The sequence below is a fragment of the Neofelis nebulosa genome, chromosome 5 (genome assembly GCF_028018385.1).
Source record: "Neofelis nebulosa isolate mNeoNeb1 chromosome 5, mNeoNeb1.pri, whole genome shotgun sequence".
Taxonomy (NCBI): domain Eukaryota; kingdom Metazoa; phylum Chordata; class Mammalia; order Carnivora; family Felidae; genus Neofelis; species Neofelis nebulosa.
Window position 1 is genome coordinate 144931838 of NC_080786.1, and position 22662 is coordinate 144954499.

General features: G+C 37.9%; 2 protein-coding genes across 2 annotated transcripts; one reads left to right on the forward strand and one right to left on the reverse strand.

Moving 5' to 3' along the window:
- Positions 1 to 631: 631 nt before the first annotated feature.
- LOC131511475 (keratin-associated protein 13-1-like) lies at positions 632 to 1528 on the reverse strand. Its single transcript, XM_058729122.1, has one exon. The coding sequence runs from the start codon at positions 1476 to 1478 to the stop codon at positions 972 to 974; it is 507 nt and encodes a 168-aa protein (XP_058585105.1). The 5' UTR covers positions 1479 to 1528; the 3' UTR covers positions 632 to 971.
- A 3388-nt stretch (positions 1529 to 4916) lies between these two features.
- Positions 4917 to 5744, forward strand: LOC131511476 (keratin-associated protein 15-1). Its single transcript, XM_058729123.1, has one exon. The coding sequence runs from the start codon at positions 4985 to 4987 to the stop codon at positions 5435 to 5437; it is 453 nt and encodes a 150-aa protein (XP_058585106.1). The 5' UTR covers positions 4917 to 4984; the 3' UTR covers positions 5438 to 5744.
- Positions 5745 to 22662: the final 16918 nt, after the last annotated feature.

The window sequence follows — 22662 nt, forward strand, 5'->3', positions numbered from 1 at the left end:
CAGTTGAGAGTCCGACTTCGACTCAGGTCATGATCTCACGGTCTGTGGGTTCGAGCCCCGCGTCGGGCTTTGTGCTGACAGCTCAGAGCCTGGAGCCTGCTTCAGATCCTGTGTCTCCCTCTCTCTCTGCCCCTCCCTCATTCTCACTTCGTCTCACTCTGTCTCTCAAAAATAAATAAATGTAAAAAAATTTTCAATAAAAAATATATGTCTAGATTTTATCATGTGAAGATATGGAGTAGACATTAAAGATGAAATCATTTCTTTCAAACCAAAAAGACAGTTGATGATTTGACTTAAAAAAATGTTTATTTATTTATTTTGACAGAGAGAGAGAGAGAGCATGAGAGAAGGCGAGGGACAGAGAGAGAGGGAGAGAGAATCCCAAGCAGGCTCTGCACTGTCTGCATAGAGCCTGACATGGGGCTGGAACTCACACCCTGTGAGACCATGACCCAAGCTGAAATCAAGAGTCTGATGCTTACTCAAGCCATCCAGGTGCCCTGATGACTTTACTGGCTAAAATAAAAAAATTTTAAATGATAAACACAAATATCAGAAATATCCATTCAGATGTTTAAAAGTAGTTTTGAAGACACAGAGTAAACAAATAATATGAAAATCTTATATGTGAAGGTCATATAATATATTTTTATTTAAACTTATATTTTTCCATTTTGTAAAATTTGAAACAAATGCACTAGAAGAAATAACTAGTTGATATTAAGAAAGAAACATGCCTCAGTACTACATCTATATAACTACAAGAAAACTGCTTCAACATCTTTCTTCAATGAATGTATTTTCCAATTACTGGAACTCAAGTTATTTCTAATCCATAATAGGTAACAGTATAAGTCAAATTTGTAAGCTAATGATAGGACAGGAGATCAATAGGTCGCATGGATCTTGATATAGTAGTTATTGCGTTAAATTTCTAGACATAGGAGGTATTATGTTCAACCATAAGATTAGTAGAAGCCAGATCCACAGGTTGGTTGGTAAAAAGCAGACTGGCAACTTCTAGAAGAGAAGGACATTGGACGATAAAAGCTCGATCTACAACTCAGGGATGAAAAAGCATTGGGACCACACCCCATTGATTGGAAACCACTGGATCCAAAACCCAGAAAGGGAGAGCCATAACCAAAAGATTGAAAGCCATTGGAGCCAAAGTCCAGAGACCCAGAATACATTGTCTGGCAGGGGCTGTAGAACATGGAGGTCCTTGGTTGGTAGCAGGACGTCTGGCAGGGGCTGGACACCAGATAGGATGTCCGGAAGCCGGTGGGGTCACAGCAGGTCTCCTGACAGCCACTGTAGAGAGAGGAGCCCAGCTGGCACCTGCTGGGAGAGTGGAGATTAGTGCTGAGGAACAGGTTGTTGGGGTAGAGAGATCCACAGGAAGATCCTGGGTAGCGCAGGAACCCCCCAAGGGACTGAGAGGAGATGTTTCCAGAGCAGCAGTTGTGGGACATGGTGACAGGAGATGTGCTTTACAGCAAGATTCTGAGTTTGAATGTCACATCTTGGACTGGGGCATTTATATACCCTTATCATTGGGTGTGCCGTTTGCATGACACATAAAAACAGGTTACCTTCTGCTTTTAATTGAATTGAAAAGATCATCATAATCAAACGCATGTAGTTTTTGTGGTTTTACAACTGGAAAGCACAGTAATGTTTGTGGCTTGGAATTCAGGTAATAGCATTGAATCTTCAAAGCTATTAGTCATCTTCCTCTACCAAAGGTCACCCAGCAGATCACTCAGAGAACTGCTTTAGAGGTAGACAGTGTCTGGGAGGAGGAAAGCTGGCTTAATTAAAAATAATTGATACCCCTTTCACAATCTGCCTCAAATTGTTGCCATCTGGATGGCAAAGTTGCTAACTAACTGATCTATTCATAGTCATTTCTTTTAAACAAAAACATACATTGATTGTTGCCAAGCAAGTTTCCTTAATGAATGGTGTCATCAGGAAGCAGCAATGGTAATATGCAAGATGTATGAGGATTTTTTAAAAGTCAGATCTCAATTTGAATGGCTTCAGTGAAATGTTAACTGAGATTCCCTTATTTCAGGGAATTGAGGAATTCAGGGTTTGCTTAAAGTGTATGAAAACTAGTAAGAGTCAATCTTGGGGGCGCCTGGGTGGTTCAGTCAGCTGATTTCAGCTCAGGTCATGATCTCACAGTTCATAGGATCGAGCCCTGTGTCAGGCTCTGCACTGACAGCATGGAGCCTGCTTGGGATTCTCTCTCTCTCTCTCTCTCTCTCTCTCTCTCTCTCTGTCTCTCTGCCCTCCCCCACCTGCTCCCTCTCTCTCTTTCTAAATAAACTTAAATATATATATATATATATATATATATATGTATATATCAATCTTAGTTTTTCTTTCTTGTGTGTGTATGTGTGTATGTGTGTGTTTACTGTGGTATAAATTAAATATTATAAATTGCTTTATGCTATTTTGGAATGTTAGAGGCGATTCATCTAGGATTGCTGAAAAAGCATTAAAAAACCAAAACGTGGCAAAAATGCCCAATGTATTTCTATCTTTAATCAGAAGTAGTGTTGATCATTAAAAAAAAAAAAACTCCCCAGACTCTGGAAAATGTTCTTGTTCTAAAGAAAGTTTATAAGGTAATTGCCTTGAAGTATTGGACCAAAGGAGCCATCTTAAGGAGATTCTTCCTTGCCTCAGAAAGCAACATACATCACTTTGACTTAAATTGTTTTCAGGTGTTTCTGACAAGCATTACAAAATTTCTAAAATAATGGTCATATTTTTTCTTGTTCTATGACTCATATTCCACCTCAATGTAGTAGGGTAATGAAGATTGATACCTTGAGGAAGTAGAGAGATTGAGAAAGTTTATCTTCCTGTGGCTTCTGTGCTGTTTGATTTGTTCATTTCACCGTAGAGCATTTCCTTTCCACTTCTGAACAAAAGTGTTGGAGTGCAAAAACCTCCATTTTGTGGAGGTAAGAATGTAAAAAAAATTCCCTAATACCTGACTTATAGAATATTCTTCCACAGAAACAGCTTATATAAGAGCAGATGACATCCAAACAAGCAAGCAAATTCGATTTAGGTGAGTTGAATACACGGATGTTTTGGTGTTCCATATTTTTGTTTTTGTTTTTATTTTTGTTTTTGAGACAGAGAGAGAAAGATTGTCAGCGGGGGAGAGGGGCAGATGGAGAGAGAGAATCTTAAGAAGTCTCCACGCTCAGCATAGAGCCTGCCACAAGGCTCATTCTCACAACTCTGGGATCATGACCTGAGCTGAAATCAAGAGTTGGATGCTCAACTGACTGAGTCATCCAGGCACTCCAATGTTCAATATTTTATACACAAATAAAATAGGAAGGTTTGGAATATAGTAGAATGCTTTCTGCTATTCATAATTAAGAAGCCTAATAAATAAGATTTGCTTATTTTAGAAAGAGGACAAACTATGTTGGGTAATATATGAAACATTCTTGAAAACCAATTCACCTACTCAAAAAGTTCAGACCCATGAAGTCTACAATTTGGAAGGGAGTTTAACAATTATCTCCAGTCCTCTACCAGGTTGGAATCCCATTGACAACATCCTGATAAGCTATTCCCAGTGCCCTCAAGATGGAAATCTCATTACCTACAACAGTGGCTTGTCTTAGATTTTTAGCTGAATCTTACATTAAAGCTTCCACTTAGTAATCTCAGTTCTTTCTAGAATGAGTCTCAGCTCATTTCCACTGGACAACATTTCAATTTTTGAAGATGGGCATCCTAGGAGGTTTGCCCATTCCCACAGGATATTTTAAGCCATTTCCCGTAACCATGCTCTACTCCACTTGCAGTCAATGATGACCTTGGCCGGAGAGTCTAGAAAGATACTAATGATACTAATCCTCTGGGTAGAATCAAAGGCATTCATTCTGAATTTCACATTATCGTCTTTTCTGATTTCCCCCACCCCATTTCAATTTATAAAAGTCATTTGTAACTATGAATTCTTCAAACATTTGTTATTTCTTTGAAGTCTACATAGGGTAGACACTTTCCTAATTTCTTGATTTCCTTTACCTTCTATAGTAAAATTCCCACCCTATGAGAGGAAACTACGAGACTAAAAGACCCATTTTTTTTATGTGTAGTGCTTATTCTCTCGTTTTCAATCACATCAACACCACCAAAAAATTACTTAAACTTTATAGGGATGAAGAGTTTTTGACAATTTATCGGTGACTTTAACAGGAAGCAAGTCAACTTCAGGGCAAGGATTCCCCGACTTCAGTATTTTTACAATGTAATCTTCAAAGTACTCTTGCAGATATTAGACCCTCTATTTTTAAATCAAATACTTATACACACAAAAGCAGCTTGGGCACTTGTGTTGTAGGAAAACCAAAATCCAAATGTGTAGGATATTCATTTAGCTTTTCCATCAATTAGGAATGCACAGGGGTTTATTTCTTCTATAAGGGCCACGAGATTTGGGGGAGGAAACAGAGTGTACGGATTTTGTTGTTGTTATTCTCAATTGGGTTCCTAAACTTGGAACAAAATAAATATCCCCTCCAGCCTACAAAGCACTTTTTTGAGAACTTTAAACATGGCAAATTTCTCACTGTGTTACCCATTCGATACAATATCTTGAGGGGTAGATGAATAAAACACCAATCTTAAAAGGACACTTACCATACAATTACATTCATCTACCCAAACCAGGTGAATGAGAGGTGACATTTTTACCTCATGAACAATCGCTTTGAAAAACTAATGAGATTCTTTCATTTAAAAGTCTTTGTTCATAAAAAAGGGCTTTGATGGTTAATGGATTTCATTTTGACTGGAGCCTAATTAAGCATTCTTATTAAAAAGGGCACATGCTACTACCCCATTGCTAGGGTATATAATAAGGTTCCAGTAGAAGGTAACAGTCACACTCACCAAACCTCTCTGCAACTCAGCTGAACTCAGAACCCCCAACATGCACTACAACCGCAGTTCTGGAAGCTTCTCCTCCAGCTCTCTTGGAGGTTACCTGGGGCACCCCGTTTCCACCTATGACTCTTTCTACCCCAGCAATGCAGTCTACTCTCCCAGCACCTGCCAGCTGGGCTCCTCTCTCTTTGGTGGCTGCCAGGAGACCTACTGTGAGCCCACCAGCTGCTGGACATCCTGTACTGGGGCCAGATCCTACCAGACATCTTGCTTCCGTCCAAAGAATTCCATCTTCTTTGGACCCTGCCAAACAAATTACACTGGATCTCTGGGATGTGGAAACATTGGCCTTGGGTCTTTTGGTTATGGGAGCACTGGTTTCCAATCTCTGGGCTGTGGGTTCAGCTTCTGTTGTCCAACTTATTTTTCTTCCAGGAGTTGCCAGTCAACTTGTAACCAACCAGCTTTTAGCTCTCGCTTTTTTAGGTCAGCTTACTGAATATCCCCCATTATCTCACGGTTATGTTTGTACCTTATGAAATGTTAACATGCAGCTTGTCCAATATCTGCAATCACTGACCATCTCCTTCAGCAGGACTTGCCGTCACAGTCCTCCCAGAAGTATGTGATTCACTGTGGACAAAGTGACCTTTTTTTCTAAATCAGACATATGAGATATATGTTGAAATTTCATTCTTATGTCAATGCCCAGAATCCCTTCTGTTACTTTCTTTCTAAGATTTTTCTCTTATTGTTATCTTAGAATTCTTTCACTTAAATTTCAAATAGAATTGGCATTTAAACAATTTTTAACGTTTATTTATTTTTGAGAGAGAGGGAGAGAGAGAGAGAGACAGAGTGTGAGCGGAGGAGGTACAGAGAGAGAGGATGACACAGAGCTCGGAGCAGGCTCAGGCTCTGAGCTGTCAGCACAGAGCCCGACGCAGGACTTGAACTCACAGACATGGACCATGAGATCACGACCCGAGCCGAAGTCAGCTGCCCAACCGACTGAGCCACCCAGGCATCCCTAGAATTGGCATTTAAAATAAACTTTTTTTCTACCATGAATTATGGCATTCCATTTTTTTTATTCATATGGTACATGTATTGAATGCATCACGCACCTTTGACTGTCTTCATTAGGAAAGCATCTTTTTGTTTTGTTTTGTATTATCTGTTTCATATGACATAAGTTACTCAATAGGAAACAAGAAATTTAAAGCACAATTCAAATACATGTCATATATTGCATGTTAAAAGGTTTATTTCCCCTGGTAGGTGGATTTGTTCATCTGATTACTTTAGAGAATTATTTTAGTTAGGCATTCGTTGGAAAAATATTTATTGATTTCTGATTATAGACAAGACATTGTTCTGAACAAAGGCCTAAATTCCCTGCCTTCATGAAGTTCACACACATACAATTCTAACTCACCATCATGTAGCAAGTGCAGTAATGGAGACAAAAAAATTTAAGTTTCAATAGTAATAAAACAAAAATGATTTCAAAAAACATGAGTAAATCACACAAAACTCATTACTGACAATCCAAAGAGTAAGTTACCACTTCATATAAAAAAATAAACAAATCTTGGGGTGTCTGGTTGGCTCAGTCGGTTAAGCATCTGACTTCGGCTCAGGTCATGATCTCACAGTTCAGAGCCTAGAGCCTGCTTCAGATTGTGTGTCTTCTTCTCTCTCTGCCCCTACCTGGCTCATGCTCTATCTCTCTCTCAAAAACAAAAATTAACATTAAAAAATTAAAAAAAAAATAAACAAACCTGGTTGCTGATCCAATGTGTTAGTTGTAGTCCTTTGATAAATAGATGCCAAATAGGGTTTGCCCTAAAAGGGATTTATTGGTGGAGCGCCTAGCTGGCTCAGTTAAGCATCCGACTCTTGATTTCAGCTCAGGTCATGATCTCACAGTTTGTGAAATGGAGTCCCAAGTCAGGCTCTGTGCTGACAGCATGGAGTCTGCTTGGGATCCTCTCTCTCCTCTTTCACTGCCCCTCCCCTCCCTCAAAAAAAAAAATAATAATAAACATTAAACAAAATTAACTACCATGGTCTCCATTTTCTTGAAAATATGGGCTGACAGAACCTATCTCCTAAAATATATAGTTTAAATTTGTGCCCAAGACTTTAAGCAAGATTAAATTAAAATTTTACTTATAAAGAATCTTCCTCTCAGTTTATAAAATTATGTTCATAGTTTTTTAAGATCATTTTCTCAGATACTCATGTCTAATTTGTAAGAGAGATTTCTAGCAGTTTTGTGATGGCTCACTGGAATATTGAAACCTCTTAGTACACATTTATTTGTATTCATAGGAATAATTTCCTTTCTGCTAATGATCACCCCAGACTCTCCAGCATAGTACTACTAAAAACATAACTCAGGCCTAGTTCTGCACGTGAAACATATTAGGGCAGAGGGCAACGTTCGGAGAATTTATTTTCCACGATCAATGTTAATCTGTTTGCCCATCTTGTGCTATTTCACATCATCACATTTCTCATGTTTGCTCTATTCGCTTACTTTGTCATGATCCACCCCCCCCCCTTTGGTCATGCCCTTCTCTTATCATTCTCTACCTTTTTGCTTTGTTTCTTGCACTTTAACCAAGCATTTACTGTCTCCGTGGTTTCCAGGGCCCTTGGCACTATTCACATTTGGGTTGGATCTTTCTTTGTTAGGGTAGAGCTGTCTTGTGCATCCTAAGATATTTAGCAGCATCCCTGGCCTCTTCCTCTAGATGCCAGTAGCACTGCCTGCCCCACCTTCCCCACACACACCATACTTCTGTTGTGGCAATTGCATATGTCTCCAGACCTTGCCAATTGTCCTCTGGAGGCAAAATTATTCTTTTGTTTGGAACCTCTGATTTAGATGGGTATTTGGGACGTGAGCTGCTTGGGATAGTTCTTAACAGTGAACACTGGACCTATCACCCAATTGGGATGGAGATAGGACAGTGAAAATACAATATTGTATTGCTCCCTGCATGAATAAAGTATTACAGGTGAGGACTACTGAATAAATGCATGGATATTTCATAAATCTAAAATAATGTTGAGCTACTCACTTGGTAAATATTATTCCACTGTTGCAGATGAATGTGGTAATTGTGATGATGTTTATAATTTCAATGACTGGTTCAACTGCAATTAGAGGGGGGAAATGGCACTTTTTGTGATGAACTTCTCGGTTCCAGAACATCTAAGTTGTCTGTTAGGATCACACCCGTTCTTTGATCATCCTAGACCTAGAAGAAATAGCAAGACTTAGATTATCTTTCTACTTTCTTTCAGGTAATTAAGACCAATTGAGACCAATTTCTGGTTTATGGACTCTGCTTTAATACCTTTGGGTATTCCGAGAGCATTCTTCAGTTTGTCTGACCCATTATGTACACTACACACACACACACACACACACACACACACACACACAAAACAAAACAAAACACCTTCAATTCTTTTAGTATCTACCAGAAGTGATGAAGCTGATCATAAGCTACATTTCTTCATTTTGAAGCTTTGAAGTTGGTACCACGAGCTTTACTCTCTAAGTATCTCGACACCTCATTTCAGTTCATCATATGGGCACTTTACTGTCTAAGAACTTCTTCAGGTGTGTCTACCAAATATTTCATGCTAACAAGCATCTACACAAAGGGATTCATATTTCAAATACAAGAAGACAAGTTCATTAAATAAATATTTATTTGTCCCTGCTACATGCCAGGGTTTATGCTAGGTCTTGGAGGGTGCAAGTTTAAGCAACAGTGTAATGGAATTGACACGCAGCTATCAACAACATTACAAACTAACTATAACTGTAGTTAGACTGACATAATCTCATGAGAAAAGAAATGAAGATCGGAGGACTTTTTCCAGAAAATGTAAAGCTCAGGTTGGGACTTAGAGGATAATGCATCTGGACAGGCAGAGCAAAATCACAGGAAAGAAAATAGGACAAGTTCAATGTGCAAAGCACTTGTTTGAGGAAGTTCAAGGGCCCTCCTTTTCCCTTTGCAAGTGGAAAAGAGCTTGAACCAGAAAGGTTATCTGGCCATGGATATCATGCTAACAAATTTATATTATGCTGCATAAGGAATTGGAGAACACTGGAAATTCCTGAGTAATAATTTTAGAATTTCCTTCTGTCACCTAAATTTAATATGCTTTGGGGGGATATAATTTAAAATGAGAACTTTCATTTGATTGTTTTAGTCAATATTTCATTTGCAATAGGATTTTTAGTTCACTTTTTCTTTTTTCATGTTTTGTTAGTAGAATCCTTCTGGTCAGGAACGTACTGGAATTATTTTGTGGTTGTGGGCTATAACCTACTTTCCAACTCTTGCCAACTTGTCTGAGAGGAGCCCTCATGACAGGGACGTTGTCTTCCACATAATTTGTTACTTTCAGAGTATTGTTTAATAAAATGTTAGCAATTGATCCATCCTTATACCTAAAAATAAAAATTAGCTATAAAAAATTGAAATCATTAGCCTATTCACTTTTATGTTATTGCTAAAAGCAGTGGTCAAAATTTTGTGGGCTTTTATTTTTAATAATGCATGCTATAGCAATATATTCTTATAACCCATGAAGCAACATAAAGAGTTGGGTTGGGTATCTGGTTTTGTTTGTTTGTTCGTTTGTTTGCTTGTTTGTCTGTTTTTTTAAGACATGTGACGTACGAAGGAGTTTATTTGTCTCTAATCACACAGTTAGTAGTATATTATAAACTCAGTTCTACTTTTAAAACTCTATTTATTTTAAAACCATATAACCCACTACAAGGAGTAAAATAAATAAAAGAGTACGCATCCTGAGAAAGGAAAACTGTCACAATCTTCTAGGTACTAAAGTAGTATATATTTTACTTATTAATATTATCTAAGCATTTGACATCAAGGAAATACTGAGCAGTACTTTTTCAAAGATCTTAGATATTGGAGTATTTAGTTATTAGCATTTTGTGCCATTAATAAATTGCATTTCTACAAATTTATTCTCTGGAAAAGGCAAATGAATGCTAAAAAATATTCTACAAGGATGTGGCAGGATATATGATGAAGTATTTAAGAATATTTATTTGAGGGGTACCTGGGTGGCTCAGTCAGTTAAGCGTCCAACTTTGGCTCAGGTCGTGATCTCGTGGTTTGTGGATTCGAGCCCCACATCGGGCTCTGTGTAGACAGCTCAGAGCCTGGAGCCTGCTGCGGATTCTGTGTCTCCCTCTCTCTCTGCCCCTCCCCTGTTTGCACTCTCTCTCTCAAAAATAAATACACAATAAAAAATTTTTTAAGAAGAATATTTATTTGAATAAGTAGAGCACAAATGGAAGAATGATAATAATAAAAAAGAAATAGTGTGGAGAAGTAGATGATATTGCATGCAACTGAAGAGAAATCCCACCTAGATTTACATCTCTGTGCGAAGACAGGAGTGTTCATGCAGAAGACGTAAGCAAAGAGCAGCTTTTCTTGTATAAGATACACTGCATTCTCTATAAACCCATTTGGCTACCACATTCTCATAACTACTAAAGTAGAGATTTCTAACTATTATGATATTGACTTAAGTAATTGGATTTTACATAATTGTACAGGGAACACAAAAAGAACCAGCAAGAAAATTAAGAATAGGGAACATTTTAATTTTCCTCTTTCATATGTCATGCTCAGAATATTTTTGCTGCATATTGAAACAGAGTAATGGAAGTCTATAATGATAAATCTAAATTGCTCAAGCTCATACTACCGGGCTGCTGTGAAGCTGTGGTCAATTAATTGTAAATTCATTTCATTTCCTTAAAATATGCCAATTTTGTACAGAGTCTATTATGAGAAATTAGGATTTATTTAGTTTTTCCACCGTTCCCCTCAATCCTCAAAGATACCCTATATTTCAATGGGTATATATAACTAACTATTCATTACTTATTTATATTTTTTATTCTGTTGCATATACAACAATTTTTTATTTCTTTTTTTCTTTCTTTAATTTCTTTTTTTAATTTACATCCAAGTTAGTTAGCATATAGTGCAACAACGATTTCAGGAGTAGATTCCTAATGCCTCTTACCCATTTAGCCCATCCCCCTCCCACAACCTCTCCAGTAACCCTCTGTTTGATCTCCATATTTAAGAGTCTCTTATGATTTGTCCCCCTCCCTGTTTTTATATTGTTTTTGCTTCCATTCCCTTATGTTCATCGTTTTGTACCTTAAAGTCCTCATATGAGTGAAGTCATACACAACCATTTTATGTACACAAGCATGTTGTATTTGATATACATAATGGGATCTATTAAAAATAAAACTTGACATGAGCTCTATTAAGAACAAAAATGTTTTCCTTTTTTAAAAGTGTTTTCTAAAACCACTAAGACCAAGTAACTGAAGAGAGTGAAAGAGACAAAGAGACAAAGACAGACAGAGAGTATTTATTGAAAGGCTGAGATCCTGAGCACCCTATGAGCTGGGATGTGGTAGAAAGATGACTTAAGATCCCATTTCTTAGTTTCCACACATTCTCGAGAAATCTAACTGTTTTTCTTCCATTTTTTAAATGTTTTTATTTATTTTTGAGAGAGAGAGCTCACTTGTGCATGTGCGAAGGGTGAGGAAGGGGAGGGCCAGACAGAGGAAGAGAGACAGAGAAAGAGGGAGACCAAGAATCCCAATCTACGCTGTCAGCATAGAGCCCAGTGCGGGGCTCAAACTCATCAACCGGGAGATCATGACCTGAAGCTGAAAGTTGGATGCTTAACCAACTGAGCCATCCAGGTGCCCCTGTTTTTCTTCCTTTTAAACTTAGTTATCACGGATGATTTTTTCTGGCATGCGAGCTGGTGAGTTTGGTGACTTACATTTTTGCCTCAATTTCTTCATTTTTTACCATTGGATTAAATCATCTATTTGGCAGGATTAGTCTAGGGATTTAAAGAAGAAATTATGTGGGGCTCCTGGGTGGCTCAGTGGGTTAAGTATTTGACTTCAGCTCAGGTCATGATCTTGCCATTTGTGGGTTTGATCCCGCATCGGACTCTGGGCTGACAGCTCGGAGCCTGGAGCCTGTTTCAGATTCTGTGTGTGTGTGTCTCTCTCTGCCCCCTCCCCCGCTCGCACTCTGTCTCTGTCTCTCTCTCCAAAATAAATAAACGTTAAAAAATGTTTAAAACAAAACAGAAGACATTACGTAAAAACAAAACAAAAACAAAAAACAAAAAAAACACTTGTTAACTAGTGGAAGGCAGCTGATAATCAATTCTTCCTGCTATTATTTTATTAGTTTTGATTTGCATGTCCTAAAACATGAAGATTTCATTAGAGGATAGTTAGCAAACATTTACTGAATGTCAACTGTGTGGCTGTCACTGCACTGCCCTTGGGTCTACAAAGATGAGAAGACAGTTCTTATCCTCAAACAAAATACAGGGCAGTTAAAAAAAAAAAAAAAAATGAAAGTAGTAGAAAGAAAATCCCCATGTGTATTTAAGTACATTAGAAATAATAAGTTTTATCTTGCTAAGGAAGAAAATAGTTTTCAAATAGTGTACAATTCAAATGGACACTTTGAGTAGGAATTTTATTATTTCTCCTTCTATGTATGTGAATCTTTAAAAATGTATCCGGGACAACTCTTCTCGCAGAATGTCCACACCATCCCTGACACAACCGGCCTCACCATGCAGTTGGGCAATGTGCCCAAAGGAAGATTCTCACAGAGCAGAGGCTTTCCAATTTGTGTCATCCTGTCCCATACTGAGAAACAGATTTTACTTCACAATCTATGCACTTCTCTCCCTCTTCCCCTCTTTCAAAAACCAAACTTTCAGGAAAAAAAAAGTGTATAAGGCGACGCTAACATTTTCTGTCCCCTCTCATCCCATCCCAACCCATTTTATTCTATTATTTCTCATTGAAACAAGTACTGATGAACCATCAATAAATAGATTTCATGACCCACTAATGATACAAGACTCACATATTGGAAGCTTTTGCAATTGAGATTATCCACATGGGAGTTATTAAAGCAGCAAATTCCATGCCTTCCTGCTCAAAATCATCTCAAAAAATTATATTTCTTTATATAATAGCCCACTGTCTCTCCCCCAGTAAGTGGAACAAAATTCCTATTAAACCATGGTTCAAACACAGGTCACTAGATGGCCACTGAAGAAATTTTAGATTGCTGGACACTTTTAATGAGATGAAATTGCAGACCTTGGATGAGGAGATAATTGAGGACAAAATCAGGGTCTCTGCCCTAAAAGGGATAAAAAAACAATTAGGAAAGTATATTGATGCAAGTTTAAATAAATGTTTTTTTTTAAATAACCCACATATATCTCTGCTTGTATTAGTGATCCAAGAAAGATATTAATTGAGTAGATACTCAAGTTGAGGTCTTTCAAATAATACTCAACAAAGTTTAACGTTTACATAGTGTTTTATTGTTTATATGGTACTTAGGACATACATATTATCTTATGAGAACCATCTATTGTATTATAGAAGATATTTACTACCTTCACAAAGATAATGCATTATAATTTCCTCATAATGGAAGCCTTGCAGGTTACTAATACCCATGACTACAAGACTTCTCAAAAGAGAGCCAGGCCACTGACCAGTTTCAGGGGACCAGTTTCTCCACATGGTGGGATATCAGAGGTTTTCATAACTTAATGGTGGAACCCAGGGGATCCTCTGCTCAGATGATAGAACCCACTCCGATAATCCCAAGATCTGTTCTTTGCCAAGGATGGGGGAAGGAGAAAGTCTTGGATGGAAATACAGGGAACTAGCACAACACTGATACCAGTGGCATCGCTGAAAGAATCATGACAGTCACTGTGGAATTGGAAACTATCTTGAAAGGTACCGGAAAAACAGGAGATAAAGTGGCTTGGATAGGAAGACTTCAGGAGAGAAGCTAAAGGGAGCCCCCGCGGCCCTGACTGAAGCTTCCAGAATGACAGTTGATAGTGGCTGTGATGAATTTGTTTTTAGAAAAGTGGTCTGAGAGGCACCTGAGTGGATCAGTAGGTTGAGCATCTGACTTCATCTCAGCTCATGATCTCACGGTTCTTGGCTTTAAGCCCTACGTCTGGATCTGTGCTGAATTTGTCAAAAATAAATAAACATTTGAAAAAATTGAAAAAATTTAAAAAATTTAAGAAAAGAAAGTAGTCTGAGATAGAGTCTATCACCTGGTATTCTCACCCATAAAAGGTTATTAGTGAGTGTAACGTCTAAATATGATGATTTGGATGAATCTATCACAGTAACGAAATTTCTGGCAGGAATATGTCCCATGAATTAACATTTAGTGGAATTTACTACAAGTTGGTGGTGAAGAAAATCTATTTGTATGTTATAAATCTTATAAAATACTTCATTTTTTGAAATCTTTTATCCTTTTAAAGAAATAGTTCAACATAATTTTAGCTATTAATACCCAAACACTGAATTAGAGTCCATGGCTAAGCATCTAGTACAACCAGAGTTAACTGGGTGCCTAAAAAGTAGGCCTTTAAAAATACCCTGATAATACAGCTTTATGAGAAGAAAAACTATAAACTAGCTGCCACCCACCTTTCTTGAAAACCTTTAAAGAATATCACATGTATTCAAAGGAACTGTGAGAAACCAAAAGAATTAAAAGTCAATACCTCTCACCGTGAAGATAGTAGAACCTGATGGCAGGTGGGTCAGAAGGGACTTCCACATTGATCAGCCTATCAGTCAACACCCTTTGACCCATTGTGTCAGTCAAGTGCTGGGTAGAGTGGTGAATGAGGCAGATGGGTATATACCTAGAAGTGGGATTTCTAGATCATAGGGTGGTCCTATTTTTAATTTTTTGAGGAACCTCCATGCTGTTTTCCATAGTGGTTGTACCAATTTACATCCCCACCAACAGTGTACAAGTCTTCTCTGTTCCCATATTTTCATCAAAACTTATTATCTGTTGTATTTATTTATTTGTTTATTTATTTATTTATTTTGAGAGAGAGACAGACAGACAAAGGGAGTGAGTGCCCTCACACAAGAGGGGGAAGAGCAGAGAAAGAAAATCCCAAGCAGGTTACACACTGTCAGGGCAAAGCCTAATGCAGGGCTCGATCTCATGAACCATGAGATCATGACCTTAACTGAAACTTAAAATTGGATGTTTAACTGACTGAGCCATGCAGGTGACCCATTATCTGTTGTCTTTTTTAAAAAAAAATTTATTACATTTATTTATTTTTGAGAGACAGAGTGGAAGCGAGAGAGGGGCAGAGAGAGAGGGAGATACAGCCGAAGCAGGCTCCAGGCTCTGAGCCATCAACACAGAGCCCAATGCGGGGCTTGAACCCACAAACCATGAGATCATGACCTGAGCTGAAGTTGGACACTTAAATGACTGAGCCACTCAGACACCCCTGTTGTCTTTTTGGTAAAAGTCACCTTAACAGGTGTGAGGGTGATATCTCATTGTACGTTTGACTGCCATTTCCTGATGAGGAGTTATGTTGAGCACCTTTTCATATATCAGTTGACTCTTTGTATGCATTCTTCAGAAAAAAAATGTCATTTATATCCTTAGTAAACTCTAGTTACTATTTAGTGAATTTGGATAAATAAATGAGATGAGTCAGTCAAGAAAGCCAAAGCCACAATGGTTGATTCATCTAAAATATTGATAATGGAAAAGAGCAAATTATTAAAGTCATTTCTGTTTTCTTAGCAATCTACAGCCTCATTTGGAATTAGTTTTACAGAAAAACCTAGGTGAGAGATCACTGTATCCATAAATAATCTGTAAGAATCCACCATTTCAGAAGCATAAAACCACAATCAAGAGTGCAGCCTGTCTTTGAAGAATCAGGGGATGTTTGAAGAAATCCATTCTGTTTTTCACCATTTGCCCTATCTACTAACCCTGGAAATAATTTTTACAAAGAGTACTCTAGTTTTATTTTATTTAAAAAAAATTGTGGTAGAGTTGAAATACCATGTTACATTGGATTCAGGTATACAACATAGAGGTTCAACTTCTGTATGTGTTATGCTATGCTCACCACAAATGTAGTGACAATCCATCATCATACAATGCTATTACAATACCATTGGCTGCATTCCTTATGCTGTACCTTTTACTCCCGTGACTTATCTATTCCATGACTGGAAGCCTGTATCTCCAGCTCCCCTTTATCCACTTTGCCCATCCTCCAACCCCCTTCTGGCAACCATCAGCTTGTTCTCCGTATTTATAGGTCTGATTCTGCTTTTTGATTGTTTACTTATTCATTTGTTTTTCAGACTCCATAAATGAGCGAAACTGTATGGTATTTGTCTTTATCAGTCTGGATTTATTTCACTTTACATAGTATCCTGTAGGTCCATCCATGTTGTCACAAATGGCAAGATCTCATCCTTTTCTGTGGTTCCACAATGTTCTTGCGTGTGTGTGTGTGTGTGTGTGTGTGTGTGTGACCACATCTTCCCTATCCATTCATCTATCAGTGGACACTTAGGTTATTCCCATATCTTGGCTACTGTAAATAAAGCTGCAATAAACATAGGGGTGGATATATCTTTCCAAATTAACGTTTTTATGTTCTTTGCATAAATACCTAGTAGTGGAATTTCTGGATCATACAGTGTTTCTGTTTTAATTTTTGAGGAACCGCTGTACTTTTTTCCTGTGTTTGTACCAATTTACATTCCCATCTTACACCTGTCAGAATGGCTAAAACAGAAAGACCAGAAACAGCAAGTGTTGACAAGGTTGTGGAGAAAGAGGAATCCTCAAGAACTACACTAGTTTTAATCTAATACATTGGGAAGTCACTTCCTATGCCACTGGACCTTCCTCTCATTCTTTAAGAAAGAAAGAGACACTGCTTTTTTTATTGTATTAATGTTTTTATTTATTTTTGAGACAGAGAGAGAGACAGAGCATGAGCAGGGAGGGGCAGAGAGAGAGGGATACACAGAATCTGAAGCAGGCTCCAGGCTCTGAGCTGTCAGCACAGAGCCCTACACGGGACTTGAACTCAGACCGTGAGATCATGACCTGAGCCGAAGTTGGACGCCCAACTGACTGAGCCACCCAGGCGCCTGAGACACTGTTTTTATATTACCAGATCCCTGAGTAATTGCTAATAACCATAGATGTAACCAGAATATTCTACCTCATACTCTGGAAAATAATTTGAAAGAAAACGCCATTGTTGTTGAAAACTCCCAAGAACCATCACGGTAAAATCTACCAACTTGTAACAACAATAACCACAGCAAAGCAGTGTAGAGTTGGATACGTAGATCTATGGGGACAGAGAATAAGTGAACAGAAACTGATGACGTCTGCTTGCTACGGCCCCTTTCCCTGCCTTCGTTCTAGTTACACGGTCCAGCCCAATTGTTTGCCTCTGTGGCTCTTTACTACACATAAACTCTATATTTGATGTTTGCTCATCTTTAATGTCTGCTCATTCTTTAATATGTGTATATATATGCGTGTGTGTATATATATATACACACACACATGTATTTGTTTAATTTTATTAAATAAATTTAATTTATTATTTAATAAATTTTATTAAAATTCTATTCTACATGTATTTAACATTATTAAAATAAATATATATATTTACTTAATGTATATAATAAAATATATTTATTTATTTATTTATATGAGAGAAAGAGAGAGCAGGGGAGAGTGGCAGAGGGAGAGAGAGAATCTCAAACAGGCTCTGCACTGAGCGTGGACACAGAACTAGATCCCACGACCCTGGAATCATGACCTGAGCCAAATTCAAGAGTAGGACGCTCAACTGACTGAACCGCCCAGGTGCCCTGTATCTGCTCACTCTTTCCTGGCCACCACCATGCCCCCTCTGCTGAAGTTCTAGGTGAGTGGTCACCGATGCCGTACTAATCATCCAACTCAGTAGTTTCTTCTCATTCCCTAAATGTCCCTGCCCTTTCTGAACTGCGTGCCTTGGGGCCATTTTATCACTCTCTACTTGAAACTCTCTTTAACTTCGAACTGTTTGTGAGAATGTTTATCTGATGCTGCACCACCTTGGATTTTTCATCGTGCATCTCGCCTTAGGCCCCATTTCCTTTTATCCAGTCCTCAGATGTGGGTACCCTTCAGGGTAGAGTAACCAAGCCCTCTTGTTTACGCTCCATAATCCCTCCCAGGATGACTGCATCTACTTTCATATTTTTCACTACCAATTTTGCAGATAATTTTAAAACATGAATTTGAAATTGTAACTATTCGTCCAGAGAGTCCTGAATGGCAGCTCATCCCAGGCCTCTCTTACCATACATATCAACCATCAATATTTCCAGTGTAGCTTGTTAAAATTTGACCTCATGGTTATATCTCCTTATTGCTTTTAATATAAACCATTATTTCAATCACCATGACTCCAAATCTTGGTGTTGGTTTTATTTTTATCTTTCTCTTAACCGACATGACCAATAAGATTAACCTATACCTCTAGAATGTTCCACATCGCTGCTGTTTCTTTCCACTTCCACACTCCTATTTTACCGTCTTGTGCAGGCCTTTGTGACCCCCCTGTGAAGTAACATTGCAACAAATTTCCCATGTCTGATTTCTTTCCATACAAATCTAGTCTTTGCTTTGGATAAAACAATTGGATCGATAAAACAGAATTGAATACTAAAACAGAGTTGTCTTCTTAAAACAGTTTAGATAATATAATTTCTCCTGTTAAAGACATTCAGTGGTTTGCCAATGAGGATAACAGTGGTCCCAGTGCTGGGACATAGGACACCTACTTCACCCCAGAAGCCCAAACATTGTGGGCTAAATTGGACCTGCTTCACTTATTCAGTCGGCTATTCGGCCATTCAGTTATTGAGAACCCCTGCATACCAATGACTGCTCTGTGTTTTGTTCCACTGACATGTATTGATTGCCCCCGTATTTCTTCTTCTTTTTTTTAACCTGCACAAGCTTCAAGATCTTAAAATAGAGAGGTTAAAAGGTAACTTGCTACTCCATTTTTTCTTTTTCTTTTCATCTTGTAAGGCACATCCTGGCTCCAACAGGGCAACAACCTCCTGAAGGAAACCTAGATACGTTCCTTTCCACCCTGGGGTAGGTCCTCTGCTTGCCTGCAGTTCACCACTTCTTTTGAAACTGACCACTATCGTGATTAGAATTTTTCAGTGAGCTTGCACTACTTTCTGTCTTAAAGTTCAAAAGGTATGAAATAGTTCTTGAACACTAGTTTCCATTAAAAGTGAACAAAGATTCTGAGAGGGCTCTAAGTTTTAAAAAAAATACAAAAGGTCGTGTTCCCTTGTGAAAGAAGGCTATTTCAACATATTGAATACGCTAAGTGTATCTGTGTGAAAACCTAACGTAACAATCCATTTTTAACTTTTTGAGAAACTTCACGCTATTTTCCAGAGTGGCTGCACCATTTTGTATTCCCACCAACAAAGAGTGCAAGAGGGTTCCTCTTTCCTCACATCCTCGCCAATACCTGTTATTTCTTGTGTTGCTAAATTTAGCCATTCTGACAGGTGTGAGGCAGTATCTCATCATGGTTTTGATTTGTATTTCCCACTATGAGTGATTTTGAGCATCGTTTCATGTGTGCACTCAAAAGATACAGATTTGAAGATGTACACGCACCCCAATATTTAGAGCGGCACTATCGACAATAGCCAAACTATGGAGAGAGCCCAAATGTCCGTCAACAGATGAATGGATAAAGATGTGATACATACACACACACACACACACACACACACACTGGAGTATTACTCAGCCATGAAAAAATAATGGAATATTACCATTTGCAATGACATGGATGGAGCTAGAATGTATTATGCTAAGCGAAATAAGTCGGTCAGAGAAAGAAAAATACCATATGTTTTCACTCATATGTGGAATTTAAGAAACAAGACAGATGAGTATAGGGGACAGGGGAAAAAAAAGAGAGAGAGAGAAACGAACCATAATAGATCCTTAAAGATAGAGAACAAACTGAAAGTTGATGGAGGCAGGTGAGTAGGAGACAGACTAGATGGGTGATGGGTATGAAGGAGGCCACCTGTTGTACTGAGCATTGGGTGTTGTGTGTAAATAAATGATGAATCACTGCATTCTACTCCTGAAACCAATATGCGGTGTATGCTAACTAACTAGAATTTAAATAAAAAATTTGAAAAGAAAACAAAAACAAAAGCAAATGCAACCTAAGGTAGTGTTTGAAATGCAATGTCCTGAGTCCTTCCATGTAGCTCTCTTATACTCATTTACATAAACTGCTGGGCTCTCACTGCTGTGTGACTAGAGTCTGTTCTTTGCATGAAGCATCTTACCTAATTCTTACAACTCTTTGTGGTAGGTACCCCAAGTCAGAGAAAATCAATAACATGCCCAAGGATACATGCCTAATGACTTTTAAAGCCAGGACTTAGGTCTGTCTGATTTTCATCCGGTACTGTTCTTTCACAGAAGAATCTTCAATATAGTCCCAACCTGCTTTTGCAGATTCATTTCTTACCACACTCCCAGTTGTTCATTGATGTCCTATCAACGCCGTGCTTTGATACACCTTTGTTTTTGCTTGGGATATTGCTCTGTTTTTATATGTTGAAATGCTGGACATTCAGCCTGTTCACAGTTTCACCCTCTCTGAGGAATCCCTCTGCTTGATAACATGGTACTTACCATTTTTCTCTGGTATCATGACCACTCATGCATGTTTATTTCCTACCGTTTGAGTATTACCTTCATTAAAAATCTAATACAACATCCAGCCTAGTTTTTTTCTAATCATATACTAGATATTCCATTAGTTTTTATTGCATAGTACTTATAATTAGAAAAGGCTTCCTGGTCAAACAATGTTTTAGACACTGATGCCTATAATATTACTCTCATTGTCAACTTTCTAACCATTAACAGGTATGGAAATACTCTGACATAGTAATCATTTTCTTTGTCGTCTAATACTTCTCTAAGAGATAGTAGATGATGTTCTGGTGAGGCCGGGATGGACATCACATGGGAGTACCTACTTAGTTCGTAACAGATGTTCCATAAAATGTGAATTATTGCATAAGGAAATAAATATCATAACTTCATGTGTAAGCATCGCTAGTCCAGCATTGATAGCGGGGTCAAAAAGAACTTAGGCCTTTATCCAATTCTCTCACCCTTTCACTAAAGGAATAGGGATATGGTATATTCACGGTGGTGACTTTCTGAAAACTCAACAATTGGCTTTCCCTTATGAAAACCATGTTGCTAAGCAACCCCTGTGCATTGGTATATTTCTTTCCCAAACCTTCTACCATGAGAACCGTCTGGAATTTTTTCACTTGTAATTATCACAGTCTCTTGAGAAATAAGCCACAATCCAGCCACTAAGCTTTGCTTTGTAGTTTGCATTGAATTTAACAGATGAGTGTTCCACCTGACTTCTGAAAACAGAGGTCACTGCCAGCAGACATTTCCAGAATGCAAATGGAGTATGATTGATGGCATGCCTCAGAAACTACGTCAGTTACTGTTCTCCATTATGTTCCCTAATTCTGATCTGTATGAGGTACTTGCCTTACAAAGGCTGTGCTTGGCACCGCACATAGGAAATCATGTTTTCTGGTATTGAGCCATAACCTTTGTTTCCTTCAGGTTCAAGTGTTAAAAAAACAACTGATTGACAAAGCCCTTTCTCTAGAATACTAGTGTCCAACACACTAAAACTCTGAAAACTTTCTTCAAGAAAGTATAAGTTTTTGTATTCACTTTTACATCTGCCATGTGTCTTGAAATTATAATAAACTATACATATATTATGACATATATAAACCATATATAGTAATAAACTATATATATATTATATATAAATGTATATATATAGCTTTATATATAAACTAAATATATATAGCAATAAATTATATATATACATATAGTTTGAAACTCTATATTCTTTAATAACTAAAAAGAAAGGACTTTCACTAATGAATAATTTTTATTTTAGAGCCATTAAACAACATTCTAGGACATTTTTCTTATCCTAACCTGGCATAGATTTTTAATGAGAATTGTTCTAAATCCAAAAGATCCTTAGCAAGCTATCATTGGAGTACAACCACCTAAAGGAGAAGTTATGGAAAACTAGGTCGTGCCCATCCTAATTTGCACCAGTTTCTACCTCAACAGAAATGTCAGGCTTCATAGAGCAAAGAATTCAGACTTGGAAAGAAAGAATTGAGAGTTTGAAAAGTTTTATTCCAATCTTAAAATGGCTCTCCGTTGGCCTATAAATGATACTTAAAGTAGAAACTGGCAGCCTACATCAGGTCGTTGGGCTCCAGAATAATATCAGAAAAGACAAGGGGAAGTCTTGAAAACTATCCATATGATCAATGAGATGACGAGGGAACGAAAGAGTGAATGAAAGATCTCTGAAAACTTAGAAATCTCCAAAGTGGTGAGAAAAGAGGGAACAATTGCCATACGCCCCCTGGTGTACGAAGGCACCACTGCAGCCATTTCGTCTTCCTCAACAAAAAAGGACGTTACAAACATCTGTATCAGGGGTTTCTACAGAATCTTGAATTGTGAGAAAATCATACGGACTCGTGATTGTTTTTAAATTTTAAAATGATGTTTTCTTTATAACCCTATCTACTCAGCACCTCAT